This window comes from Serinus canaria, chromosome 10 (assembly GCF_022539315.1).
Source record: "Serinus canaria isolate serCan28SL12 chromosome 10, serCan2020, whole genome shotgun sequence".
NCBI classification, from domain to species: Eukaryota; Metazoa; Chordata; class Aves; order Passeriformes; family Fringillidae; genus Serinus; species Serinus canaria.
The window spans coordinates 18681670-18694898 of record NC_066324.1 but is presented as its reverse complement, the minus strand read 5'-3'; the positions used below and the strand labels follow the sequence as shown (position 1 = coordinate 18694898).

The 13229-nt window shown below is 42.5% G+C and overlaps 2 protein-coding genes across 9 annotated transcripts in view; both read left to right on the top strand.

Annotated features, from left to right (window-relative positions):
• TBC1D2B (TBC1 domain family member 2B) overlaps positions 1-13229 on the top strand; it is a 54335-nt gene that overhangs the window by 26537 nt on the left and 14569 nt on the right. For 3 of the 6 annotated variants that reach the window (XM_050978725.1, XM_030228549.2, XM_009098249.4), the window contains exon 13: positions 1194-5145. In XM_050978725.1, coding sequence (XP_050834682.1) covers positions 1194-1389 — 196 coding nt within the window. In that variant the 3' untranslated portion in view covers positions 1390-5145. Of the gene's footprint in view, positions 1-1193; positions 5146-13229 lie in introns of those variants that run through there. The other 3 variants (XM_050978724.1, XM_030228548.2, XM_050978726.1) reach the window with 2 other exon arrangements.
• Positions 8864-13229, top strand: part of DAPK2 (death associated protein kinase 2) — a 42049-nt gene continuing 37683 nt past the window's right edge. For all 3 annotated transcript variants that reach the window (XR_007778532.1, XR_007778533.1, XM_009098198.4), the window contains exon 1: positions 8864-8909. The gene's annotated coding sequence lies outside the window, so the exon portion shown is untranslated. The remainder of the gene's footprint in view (positions 8910-13229) is intronic.

Below are 13229 nucleotides of genomic sequence, written 5' to 3'. Positions count from 1 at the left end.
GGTTTTAGATCATCAACATTTGAGCAGTACAGAAGCATGCAGAATGAGGCCTTTCTTGATATGGACAAAAAATGATCCTGTTGTAGAGGAAAAATTCAGAAGTATTTATTTGTATAGAATTCATGGATATTCTGAATGGTTAAAATCATTCTGCACAGAGTTTCTAAGTTAAACTCTGTAGTAAGAGAAGAGTCTCTACAGACACGTGCATAATTTTATTCTAGTTACAGGATGTCATAGCTGGGTTTTTCTACAGAGCCATGGAATGTTGTGCACAGGTAGAGAAGCTGCTGGAATATCTTCTATGTAGAAATAGCAGGAAATCATTCCTTGGTCACTCAGAAATGCAAGCCTACCATTAAATAAACCATCCAAAGAAGTTTTCTTAATATTTATTTATAATAATTCAAATTGAATAAATGAAATATTCCTGTTCCCCTTTTTTCCTTAGTAAAGAAAGATGGTTTTGGGTGTAGATCAGCAGTAATGATGTAGTTGGATGCAGTCACTTTGGACTGATTAGACTGACCAGTTGGGTTTGCTGGGACTGCAGGATGGTATGATGCAGTGTGACTCTGGAAGGGGGCTGGATCCTCTGTGGTGCTTTGCATTGTGCCCTGACAAGTTTGGCTTGACACTGGTCCAGAGATCTCTGTGCTGCAGCCACCAGAATCCCCAGAGCGTTCTCAGTGTGTTGGAAACTTTGGCTTGTCCACGTTCTGTATTATCCTTGTCCACGTGTGTGTTGTCCTTGGCTTTATCTGATCTCTTGATTGTCAGGTTATCTTGGTTAACTAGAGAGCTGAGGGGTTTGGGATTGAAGGAGCTGCCGTGGGTTCTATGGAGGAAGTTATCCAATCTGTACGGGTAGCTGGATGCACCGAGTATCCAAGTGTACCAAGGAAGCTCTGATGACCCAAGCTTATGTCTTCTGCTCATCATTTTAAGGCCATGATCTTTGTAGCAGAGTTTATGGGTGGCTTGAGAACTCTTGAGCGTTTGATAACACTTTATCACTTGAAATAACCTTAAGCCTGAATGCTTTATAGAAATTTCTTGAAATATCGATAACACCTGAGACCTATGAAGTGTGAAAGAGACCAGAGGTATGTCTCATATGATAGAAGTTGATATGAAGTTTAAAAGCCCACCAAATATGAATGATTGTCTTCTACTATTGTGTAATCTTGCAGGAAACTGACTGCTATTGCTTTTGGAGACCTGAACCCTTTTCCCTTACGCCAGATCAGGAACCGCAGGGCCTATCACCTGGAGAAAGTGCGCCTGGAGCTGACGGAGCTGGAAGCCATTCGCGAGGACTTCCTGCGTGAGCGAGAGACCTGCGTAGAAAAAAGAGACCTTATTAGTGATGATGAGGAGGATAGCTGAAACTCCTTAATATAAACTGTTCTTTGGGATCATGACCAAAGTGAGTTAACCTCCAAAACACTTTATTAATCCTGTGAAACAGAATGTAAACTCATTGCTTTTGGAAATATGCAGGACAGATTTCCAAATCCCAGCACTTTCAGAAATACCACTTAGTATGGAGGCCAAATACTTCTGTTTACATTTATGTTCCTGGAATAATTTGTAGAGCACTTAATATCTGTCTCAGTTTAGTCAATCAGCTGAATTGACAGTTGTTTTCCCACAGTGCACCATTAATGCCTGGATGTGAAGCAATAAGAAAAGTCCATGCTCTGTTACATTCATTGCCGTCCTGAGTTTAGGGGTTTTTTGGTGTCATCATGTTTTTCATAGTGCAGGCTCAATGTGAGAGGACATCCATATTTCTTGGATTCGGGTTGGCTCCATCCACCCTTTCTTGAGGTAACTAACCAGAAAAGCATGGGCTGAAGATTCCCTTGTCTTTTCCTGAAGTGTCATGCAGTGGATCACCAAACAGAACCCTTGAATATATGTACTCTAAAGTAAAGGTAAAATAAGTACCTGTTTCTGTTACTGCCTGTCGGGTGTGTACTGAAACAGTGGTAGCAAACATAATTTCTACTTTTCAGAGCAGCTGTGTTGATAAAGATTCTCATTAATAGAAAGGCATTTATAGATCAAACTCTGTTTAATCAATTTTATTTGTATTCACTATTTTGATTGCAATGGTTTAAAAAGGCCACAACCAAACTCCAGATATTATGGAAGAATGGAGCTTGTCACAGGAGTACCATGCTTTAGGAGCTAATTTTTTGCATATCTGTTGAAGGGTTGTTCTGTTATGGTTTTTTGTTTCTGTGAGGGTTTTTTTGTTGGGTTTTTTTTATCTTTTCTTTTAATGCTTCTTCCTCTTTAGGACCTAAGGTGAAGCCTTGCTCTTTAGGAAGAAACACAGCATTCTTTCTGCATGACTGTAGAGCTTATGTACAATAGTGGTAGTGACTGGGTTCATAAAACAAATATTTACCAATGAATCAAAAGAAACCTAAAGGTCACAACGTGCACACGGGAACTGAAGATCCTTTTTCAACAAAAAAATGCAATATTCTCCTAATGTACTCAGCTTTACTGTGTGTTGGATGCACTTCCTGCAAGACAGCTGTAAGGAGCAACATCTGGGCTGTTGAGCTATAGTGTTTCTGCTGTGGAGGTGTTGCTTGGGACCATTTTCTCTCCTTTGGTAACTAGCAGTGTTCATAAGTGCTTCTTGGGAGAAGGAGGCTTTCTTTCTTGCTGGCTATTCTCTGGACTTTTGCAATGTTTTTTCTTGAACTGTTGCATTTCCAGAATGTTGTATTGAGTACAATGTGTCATGATAAAACTAGAATTCAAATACTAGGCAGCAAATCACCAAGCTCTGGGGAAGTGGTTAATTAGCAAAAAAGAAAATGAATCATTGGGAAGAGTCAAGTGCATCAAGCTTGTATTTTATGTGTTTTGGTTTGGTTTTCTAGAAGTAGTAGTACTTTATTTGGTATAATCGTGTAACTGTTTTAGTCAACTTAAGTGGGGGCAGAGAGAAATCCTGCTTCTGTTTCACAGCACTTTTAAAAAAAAATTATTTTAGATAATGTAGTTGTAGCCTTCTCCAAGTAAGCATATTATAAGTTAGTTTATATGGAAGGGAACTATTTAATCAGAGGTGAAGTTGTAACTTAGAGGACTACTTTTGATATAAAATTTATGCTTCCTATATGACACATAATTTTTACCTAGCCAGCAAATCCTTGCCAATAAGGAATGGATGGTGTGATCATCTTGATTTGTATGTTACCAGCCTTCTGAAATGTCCCTTATGTTGTCTGTGGTAAGCAGTAGCTAGGGTTTTTTTTTCTATTTCCCTAGTTACTTTTGGTTGTGTACTGAAGGGCAGGGTTTTGATATTATTGCTTGTACTGTATTCTTTTTCTACTTACAATCAGTATTTGAATACAAAAATGGGACCAGGTTTTCTAATTTTCTAGTTACGCTGTCTTGGTTTTGAAAGAGCTGGTCTCTAAATCAATATGTAATGCAGGCTTTTTGTTTGTGTGTTTGTTTTAACAATGTTGTCAAGTGTGAAATGAATTTTTTTTAAGGTGAAGATCTTCCTTTCGGTGGCCACAAATGAAATATTAAGGCGAAGAATTTAGATACTTGTACTTACCCTGTTCCTACAATCCATTTTTCTTTGGCTTTGAGTCTTCAGTAGGAGCTAGTCCTGTGACTTCAGGAGATGTTTTCAGACTGATTCCATTGAAGTATTTGGGTTGTGAAGATAAAGCTAAGTTTGAGGCCACGGTTGGAGAAGTTCTTTAGCTGATGAAACACGACCTGCAATATTACAGGAGCATTTCTGTTGGAGCTGTGCTGATGGTTATGTTTGTGTGCGCATGTGTTGCTATGTTTCATTCTATTAAGTTGTTTCCAGTTGTAGAGTAAAGCTCAGTAGCTCTGTTTCTTCTGCCACGGTGTGACTGTTACCCATGAATGTTAGGAATCCTGTGGAAGTTGTTTTGTCTCTGGGTATTCTGTCAGCTTGCAGATAAGAAATGAGCCGATGCTGTTATGCTCAAGTTCCCAGCAAGCTGTTGGCTTCATTTTGTTAAGCCTTGTTTCTGATTTAGTGATGAGCTAAAAGGTCAAAAAATTGCAGAGGCTTCTCACCTCTGGCCACTAGAAGTCTCTGCAGAACAAAAATAAGATGTATAGCAGGAACTAACATCAGGGGAGCTTGCCTTGCTGCTTTTCCAAATGTGACTTAGTTTTCTAGTGGTGCTTAAATATGGTTACCTTAGAGAGTAGTAACTCATTAGGGACATGCTGGATACACAGGTAGTATTTAAACCTGATTAAACCAGGCCAAAATACAGTGTGCCTCAGTGGCCTGCCAAAGCTGAATTGTGTGGAGCCCAAGAGTTTGTGCTTGTGTGTGAACTTCTGAGGTGGTGCATGAGGTTTACCATTCATGCCAGCCAGACAGCAGGCAGGTGACCTGTTCATACACATAAGAACTCCCAAGAAAATATTTTAACTTCAAGGCCTTGCACATAACATGCAAAGAGTTCCTCATGTGTGGTTCCCAGAATATGTGATGTAACCCAAACCACTAAGTTGCATTGTGCAGAATATTCCTCTATTCATGTGTGCATGGCTTCCTGGTGAAACTTTTCATTAGTTGTTTAAAAGGGTCTATTATCTTCTGTTAAATAGGCAAAAAATTGGTGCACTACACCTCTAGTTATTAGAACTGCACAGTATTTCAGCTTGACCTGTACATGTTTACAGGTAGTGTTATCATCCAGTATTATCCCATTGTTTGGTGGTCTTCTTTTTACCAGCTATGTAATCAATAAAAAGGATTTTTTCTGTTGCTCTTTTGGTGTCTTCTGTGAGAGAGTCTCCCCTTCCCTTCAGTGTTTGTAAAGATGGTAAGATATTTCAGCAGAAAGGGAAAGATTTTTTTTCTTAGTTATAAAACATTAGAAATGAATGGTCTTAAATTTGACAGGGTTGGATGTTCAGACACATAACTGAGAAAACGGCAAATTGATTAATTTAATGAAATTGTATAGTTGTTTAAGTGACTGTTCCCTTAAGTGCCATGTTAAACATCAGCAATATGCGGTACAAGAAATTTGAATCACAAACGTAAGTGATGTTATCGTAATGAAGATTGATGTAAAGAAAAAATAAATTGTTCATTGCTTTATAGATTGCTCTGGTTCTTCTTCTTTTTTTCCCATAACAGATGGAAATATCTGCAGGTGTCATCAGAACAAAGCAGTAGTAGAGCTTGCATTTTTGTCTGATAATGAGGTGTGAGAGAATCTCTATAAAGGAACATACATGTAAATTTGGCTTTGAAGCATGAAGATGTGAGCCATAGACATGTTGCATGCAGGTGATGCTGACTGGGTAGACTTGTCATTGGTGTCTTTTATTTCTTGGGAGAAGAGGGGGGGAAGACAAAATTTGCATGAGTGTTCACAAGAATTTTCTAAGTTGACACACTTTCTGGGAAACATATTTGTATAATACCTCCTGACACCCCAAAAGCTTCTTTAGGAGGCTTGGTACTGATGTTCTGACACAGTCTTTTTAGTCAAATAAATACTTTCAGCTGTTTTGAAAATTTAACCAAGTACTCAATTAATTTAGAAATCAAGTCTCAATATCTATCTTTCAGATACGAATTTTGCATTTTGGAATTGCTTGAGTCCCTTAAAGAGGGAATACCTCAGCTACTTCAGATATGTTACTTAATAGCTAAGTGTAAGGGAGGAAGGAAGAAGAGTTAGGACATGACTGTAATTGCATATCCAAGCCTGTCTTTGGTATCAGAGGTGAATAGTGCACAGTTCTTGTCCTCTGGCTCTGCTACAGAATGGCAAGCTGTTATAGGAGTAGGTATTGGCACGGCTGGAAATCTGTTCAAAGGGGTTGCAAAACAGCATAGAGATCAGCAGTTGAGGCAGAACACAACTGTGGCCTAAGGACCTTGTGTCCTGTATACTGAAAATTTAAAGTCAGAGAAATAAACAGAAAATTCTGGGAAGAGAGTGCATGGGGAGCAATGTCCTCACATGGATACTTGGCATGTTTAGCTTGAGTAGGTTGTATTGCCCTAAGCAGCTGCTGAGGCTGCAAAGAACAGCTGAGACTCCCATTTGCTTCTTAAAACTAGGTTTGAAGCATCTGCTCTCAGTGGGATTGCAATAAGGATGTGAGTGTAGCTGATGTGTGTTAAAAACCTGGTTCCTAAAAAATGCATAACATAGTATAAACACAGCTGGCCTACTCTGAACTGAGACCAAATACCTGCAGAGTCTCACTGCTCTGGCTGCCTCAGGGATGCAGAGAACACTCTGAATCTGCTGGTATTACAAGGTATCAGGTGTTCCTTCTCTGGGATTTTCAGAAGTGCTAAACATAGCTTCCTTATCTGCAGCTCCTTGACCTTAACAGAAAGCAGAATCCACATAGTGCTGAAGCTTTAAGAATTCCCACACATGAAGTATGTTCCCTCAGATAATGCAAAGGAAGGGTGTGCTCTGCTTTGGAAACTTCCCCCCTGGAAAACAAGGTAAAAGGTTCGGTCAGAAGTTAGCAGAGTGGTATTTTCACTGTGATGATCAGCTGTAAAAGCCACGTTTGTCTACAGTTCAAGGATGTCTACCTGTACAACCAGCTTTTCAGACCATGAGACTAGAAAGTAAAACTCAGGACTACATACTGAATGTGACTTTAAAAAACACAGTTATTAAAAATATATCTCTCCAGTAATTATAACATTCAATATTAGAATATGCCTGGTAAATTGACTTTGGCCAACTAAGATTCTGCCCGGTCTTGAGCAGCAGCATTCTGCCTTTGTCTCTCAAAGGCAATGTCCCTTTGGTGTGTACAAACCATCTAGATTGTGTAGTGAGTTGCCCCTAAGATGTCAGGTTTGAGCTGACGAATGGAATCCGTGATGTCTTCAGGCACTGTCATTGGTGATTAAACTGTGGAATATTGCTATTTGCCTTTTTTAAAAAATGCAGGTGTTGTTCTTCTGGTTTTTAATCCTGGTACTCCCCCTTTGGAACATATTTGGAACCCATAAGGCATGGGTTTCCTTCTTTGTCACTTCTAAAGGAGGCTGGCAAATGTGTGGCTGCAGTGTTTGCTGGTGCTTCCTACTTGAAACACTGCTCAGGTTTGAGTTTTCTTTCTTGCCCTGTATGCACATAAAGGCTTTTACCTTCATCCAAAGATCTTAAAAAGAAGTCTTGAGTTAGTGTTTTAAGGGTGGATAACTCTAGAAGCATGAAAGAGCAACATCCTACTTAGGCAGAACTTGTATTTGGGCTTACAACCCTTATGGACATGGCAGCAGGGGTGGGATTCAATTTACCTTTGCTGCTCTTAGAAACCTTTATTCAAAGTGAGGTTATTCTTGGTCTAGGGAGAGCTTGTCACAATTCGAAAAGCAGCTGTAGCCTCTCAGGGTGTTTAGTTCCCTTCCTTGCAGCTAGGAGCAAACAAAAGTGGTGGCCTTTCCTCATGTGCCCTTTTGCTCTGAGAATTTTGTAGTATGATTGCTGTGACTTCCATGTGATCGTATCCCCTTGCAGAACTAAAGATGAAAAATTAATAATCTTTATTTCATTTTGAGAGAGTTCTGAATGCTTCCACTGCCCTTTGAAATATTTACTTATGCTGCCAATTCCTGCTCTCCACCCTGAGTAGTATCAGATGCAGCCACTTTCCTTTTGGCGTTGGAAGAGCTGGGTGGAACTCCTGGGCTGTGAACACCACTCCCAGGGCAGGCAATCAGGGGCACAGTTCAGTTCTCTTGACTTGGCACAAGCCAAGTTTCTTTTTAACTGCGGTAATAAAAACCACTGCCTTTAGGTACTTGCCTAGAATAAATCACTCTTAACTTTAGCTATCTTCGCACCGTACTGCAAAGGAAAACATCCTGCTTATTTATGTATGATAATTTGCCATTACCATTGTGTTACCTGAATCACGTAGAGGATTGGAAGAGAAGGCAACCTGGTACCTGTAATTATTTTAAACGTGTGAACAATCCCACATTTTTTTTCATTAGGAAATGATGGACTTGCCCAGAAGAAATGTAAGGAGACCTAAGAGTGTTTACTTCTATAACTGTGTGTCAAATAAAGCCAGAGAAAATCTACTTTTACAGGTTTTGGGGATGTTTTTATGATAGAAGAGTTAACAGATGAAGGATGTCATTGTTGGAAGGTAACACTAGGGCTGCAGCAGCTTGGGAAGCAGAGGTTTGTTACCGTAGTGCTTGTGAATGCAGCTTGAGCTGCACGGTCTGAGAGATCTGGGAGCCTGCGCTGTTCTTTGTCACAGTGGTCTCTTGAAACAACGGGCAGTTTCACTGGGAAATGGTGAGTTTCAGACCACGCAGTAACCAAATTTAGGCTTGTGTTTCGGCTTGTAGAGAGTACAGAAACAAGGCTTATACAACTTAAGTGCCTCTCGATTAGATTTGCCTCCTCAGCCTTATTTTCTTAGTACTCCTTTCACATGTGCTGTATATACTAAAGCAAGGAAATGGGATTCTACATCTGAGATGTTCCCCAGTCAGCCTGGGTGAGCTGTGTTGGACTGGAAGGCTTTGGACCCAGCTTGAGGTATCTGTATCCCATCGGGGCAGTGCAGGTCTGTCACAGTCGGGGTGGTGCCGGCTGCCTCACAGGCTGCATCGGCCCCACACTGCCATCCAGACAGCATCGCTGCAGCCGGAGCGATTGTCCCGCTGCCCCTGCAGGCAGCCCGGCCCCGCCCGCCCTCTCCTCACGGGGCTGCCCTGGGCGGAGCGCGGAGCCGGGCCCGTCCCTCGGGGCCCGCGGCGGGCGGGGCGGTGCCCTGCGGCTCCTCCACCCGGCCCGGCCCGGCCCGGCCCGGCCCAGCCCGGTCCGGTCCTGCGCGCTCAAGGGAGCCCGGCGGACGCGGTAAGTGGGCGCTGCTCCCTCAGCTGGCGGCGCCTCCTCAGGTTCCCTTCTCCGTGTTCCTCTGGGTCTGTCCCTTACGCTGAGCCGCCCTCACGGCGCTCCCGCTCCGTGTCTCACCTGTGAGGTGTCGCGGCTGTGCAGCCCCTCTGGCCGGGCAGCTCCGGGGCCGGCGGCGGGTCCCTCCTGCGGGTCTGGGGGTGCGGACCCTCGGCCTCTTCACGGGGTCTGCGCTGGCTCTGTGTGTGCCCACAGCCGCCAGCCGGGGGCAAAGGCGGCTCCCCGCAGCATCCCCGCCGCGAGCAGCTGTCCCTGAGCGGGTCCCACAGGGGCCGGGCAATGCCGCGGTTCCACAAGTGCCCCTGCTGGTGTTACACGCCGCTCGGTCTGGCGCGGTTCCTGTCCGAGGCCGTCGGGGACATCCAGCGAATGCTGTGCTCAACTTGCATCCGCGAGTTTCTTCTTGCTTTTTCCTTCAAGCATCTTCACTTGGGTTTCTTTACACCTGTTCCTCTGGCCAGTGAGCCGGGGATCCAGGAGCAACACAGCACGGTGGAGGGGACTGGTTTGGCTGGCCTGCATGCGTGTAGAGGACAGTCAAGAAGGAAGATGTGAGTTAGAGGGTGAAAATGTGTGGCAATTGCTCCTGCTTTGACTTATCAGTCACCAGCTGCAAAAGGACCAAAGTTGCAGTGCTTACCCTGAGGTAAAAGCTCATCTCTGACCCTTCTTTGAAACATCAGCTGGTTTCAGACATTCCTGTGCCTTTCAGTTGCTGGTGCGAGAAACACAGATCGCAGAGGCGAGATCTCCCTTGACTTTGGGGCAGTGATGTGAATTATGTGCAGCAGTAATCCTTGAAGGCGCCTCGGGGACGGGGGACAGGGCTCTGTCCGTGGCGTGCCTGGCGCTGCGGGCTTCCCCTGCGCCCTGGGACTGTGCTCCCACCCAGCTCATCGCTCAGGCACGCCGGGCTTTGGGATCCCTGGCCTTGGCTGGGAGCTGGGCAGCTGGAATTAGCTGCAGAGCCAGTGTGGTTGGTACGTGTGCTTGAAGCAGAGGCTTGGAAATAGTCTTAGGTCATTCGCCACACATGTAATTACTGCAGGGTAAATTTGGGGGGTCAGAAAGGGAGCCCTTGAGAGTTAGTGGCAGGAGCAGTGATTCTACACCACTGGGATTGAATGCTCAGATGGTCGGTGTGTTTTGTGTTTTTTATAGGCACATAGTAGTAATAGTTGCCTCAGTTTCCTGGCAGAAGAATTTTTAGGCTACTTTTGTTTTCTGACAGGAAAGTGTTTCAGTGAAAATAAGGGTTTGCTGAAACTGATAGAACTTTTAACTGTGCTACGCTTATTTGAAAGTAGAGTGTAAAACCCACTTGGGTTGTTTGTGGTTTTTTTTGCAGTTGGAATTGCTTAGTCTTTTGTGGGATTAAAGAGAAAGAAAGGTGAAAAAATGAATGAAAGTGAAAGAAGAAAATACTTATATATAATGCTTATAAAAATCTGTCTACTTTTAGCATAAAACACCAAAACTAGAAGACAATATAACTTTAATTCATTTAATGGGTTTGGTTTTTTTGGTTTTATTTAGGTGGGGGGGGTTTTCTTCTTTTCTGATTTTTCCCCTTCATTTTCCAGATCACTATTTTAAAATAGTCTGGTTTTGATTCTAATTTGGTTTTGGTCATTTTTCAGTATTATAAAACAGTTCATATGAGAGGTTTTTACTTGGTCTGTTCTAATGGGTTTGGGATTTTGGTTTAGTGTAACTAACGTTTTGTAATATAAAAGCATACCAGGGGAATGCTTCTGAGTTTGGCAAAGGGTTTAATGATTCAGCTCATGTCAGGTGTACTTGAGAAAGTCAGATTATTCAGCTGTTACCTCAGTCACTTGAAACTGGTTTCCTTAGGACAGAAGAAACCCTAAGGGAAAAAAATGCAAGGCTATTGGCAAGAAAAGTGCTCCAACAGTTTTGTTCTCACCTCTGATTTCTGTATTCTGCTCTTGTTTACTGGTGGGTGGACATTTAACGTGGGTTTGACGTGTATAAACCAGTCACTGATTGTCACATAATTTGGTAATGATAGGCTAATAACTTAACCCGTGCAGGGAAAACTTCATTAGAGAGGAGAAATAGAACTTACTTTCTTCTGCTCCTCCTGAGAGGGATTCTGTCACTCTCTACAGAAGAGTGGGTTTCTGTACATTGATGTCCTTTACACACAGCACAAGCTGCTCTAAAAAGGCTGTTCTGTCTGCAATAAGAATGTCTTTACCCAGAAATTGTACTGATGGAAAGCATGTGTGTGTAAATACATGCCTTAGATCATAGTGGGAAACTGATTTCTTAGGGTAAATATGATTCTATTTTATGGTAGGGCAGAGTTTAGGAAGAATGTGAAGAGATGAGCCAGGACATGTTCCTAGTGCCTGAAACTGCCATCTCAGAGCCTGTATCCTATTTGTGGGTTAGCTACAGCTTTGTTCCATGTCTATAGTAAAATCCTTCACACAGGATAAACACTATTTTGCTGCCTTGTGGTATTTGGCCTGTGTTAAGAAGAGTTGGATACAGCAATAAAGGTAAAGTATTATGTTTTTATACTGTACTATACTATGGAGTGTAATTATGGAAACACAGCAGTATAAGTGCTGAGTATGAAAGCTGGCCTTCATATGAAAATGCTCACTGTGAGGAATCCCAGAGCAAAGAGACAAGGAGAGGAGAGGTGGGCCCAATGTGGGATGGTTGGGGAATAGATGTGGCATGTTCTGTGAAACAACACAGAAGCAACCTCAGCTCTCCTTTGCTGAGGTTGCCTTGGAGCAATTAAGCTCTGTACTGGTTCAAAACTCACTGAAGCAGATACCTTCATCGCCCTGGGTTTAATGAATTCTGGTTCTCTTAAGCAATGGGAATGGCCCTGACTCACTGGATTCTGGTATTGTTTGGGCACGTGCCCCTGAAGTGTTAGCATAAGGTGTGTATCAGGAAAAAAAGTTGGCTGTTGGTTTTTCCACAGATCCTGAACAACTTTTTTGTCTGAGTCCAAGATGAATGTCTGTCCATCTCTAATTCTGCCTGCCTTCACTGGCCACCATAAGAAAAAGTACCACCTGACTAGAAAAAAAAAAAATAAGGCTCTCATTCCTGCTTTGATATACTTGTGCTCTGTATTTGTAAATGGTGTCCAATAAAAACCTTACAGTATAAGAAATCTTTGAAAGTGTAATCACCGTAGTTTCCTAAGGTGAGAGAAGGGTAACATTCATGCTTGTGAATGGCACTTCTATTTCAGATGAATTTTAAGTGTGTGAAGGTTATCTTTTGTAGCTTACCCTCTTGTGCTGTGCTAATGACAGTTGCTTTGGATCATCAAGTGTATGATCTATTTTGGGCATTTGCTTAGTGTGACTGCTGGGTGAAAGCCAGGGAGAGGTATCTGTGGAAGGCAGGGTAGGATAACATGAAGGGATAGACATGGGAAACCATGTGCATCAGTGCATCAGAGGTACCACTGGGGGTCTGAACAGTGCATCAGTGCATCAGAGGTACCACTGGGGGTCTGAACATTGTGCAACAGTTTTGTCTTCAGCCTTCAAAAATCAGACTCTGGGCTTGAGTGGGTCCTTTATGGGAGATTTAACATAATGCTTTGATCTCTGCAGAAATGGGTGTAAGTTAAGAGATCAGAAGAAGAGATAAGAATTTCCTGGTTATTTTTTGCATGGATTCTACTCACCTGCAGAATCAGCTGTGTTCTTTGGAGGTTGTGGGAAATGAGTGAACTTGTCAATCAAACATTAAGTGATTGTGTTCACAGAGGCACTTCGGGTGGGTTCCCCACTCTCAAAGCAATCTTTTTAACTTGCACTTCTGAATGGCGATGAACTCTTTCTTAAAACAACAACTTTTTAGGTGTATTTGAATTAATGTTGTTTATAACTGTGTACCTTGGATTCTGATGAAGGGAGTAGTCAGCTTGAGGGATTTACAATCTTTGGGCAAGTCTCAGCAGCATCTCTTATTACCTGGGCATTTTGCTGTACTCGCGTGTGTTCAGAATGTAATTTTGCAATTCAGGGTGAGCAAAAGGTTTGTGTTTTCAGCAAGCCTTGGATTTGTCCTTTGCTTGCTTTTTTGAAGTCTGTGAAGGCTGAACGCAGCCAACACTTAAGAAGATTCTGCTTTGAAGAATAGCAAGCAATATTATATAAACTTAGTAAGGATCAAATAGCTCAGACGTGTCCTCATTCTTGTAAATATGACTGAAGCCTTTATTGACTGTAGTTTCAAGATCTGAGCAATAGTGGT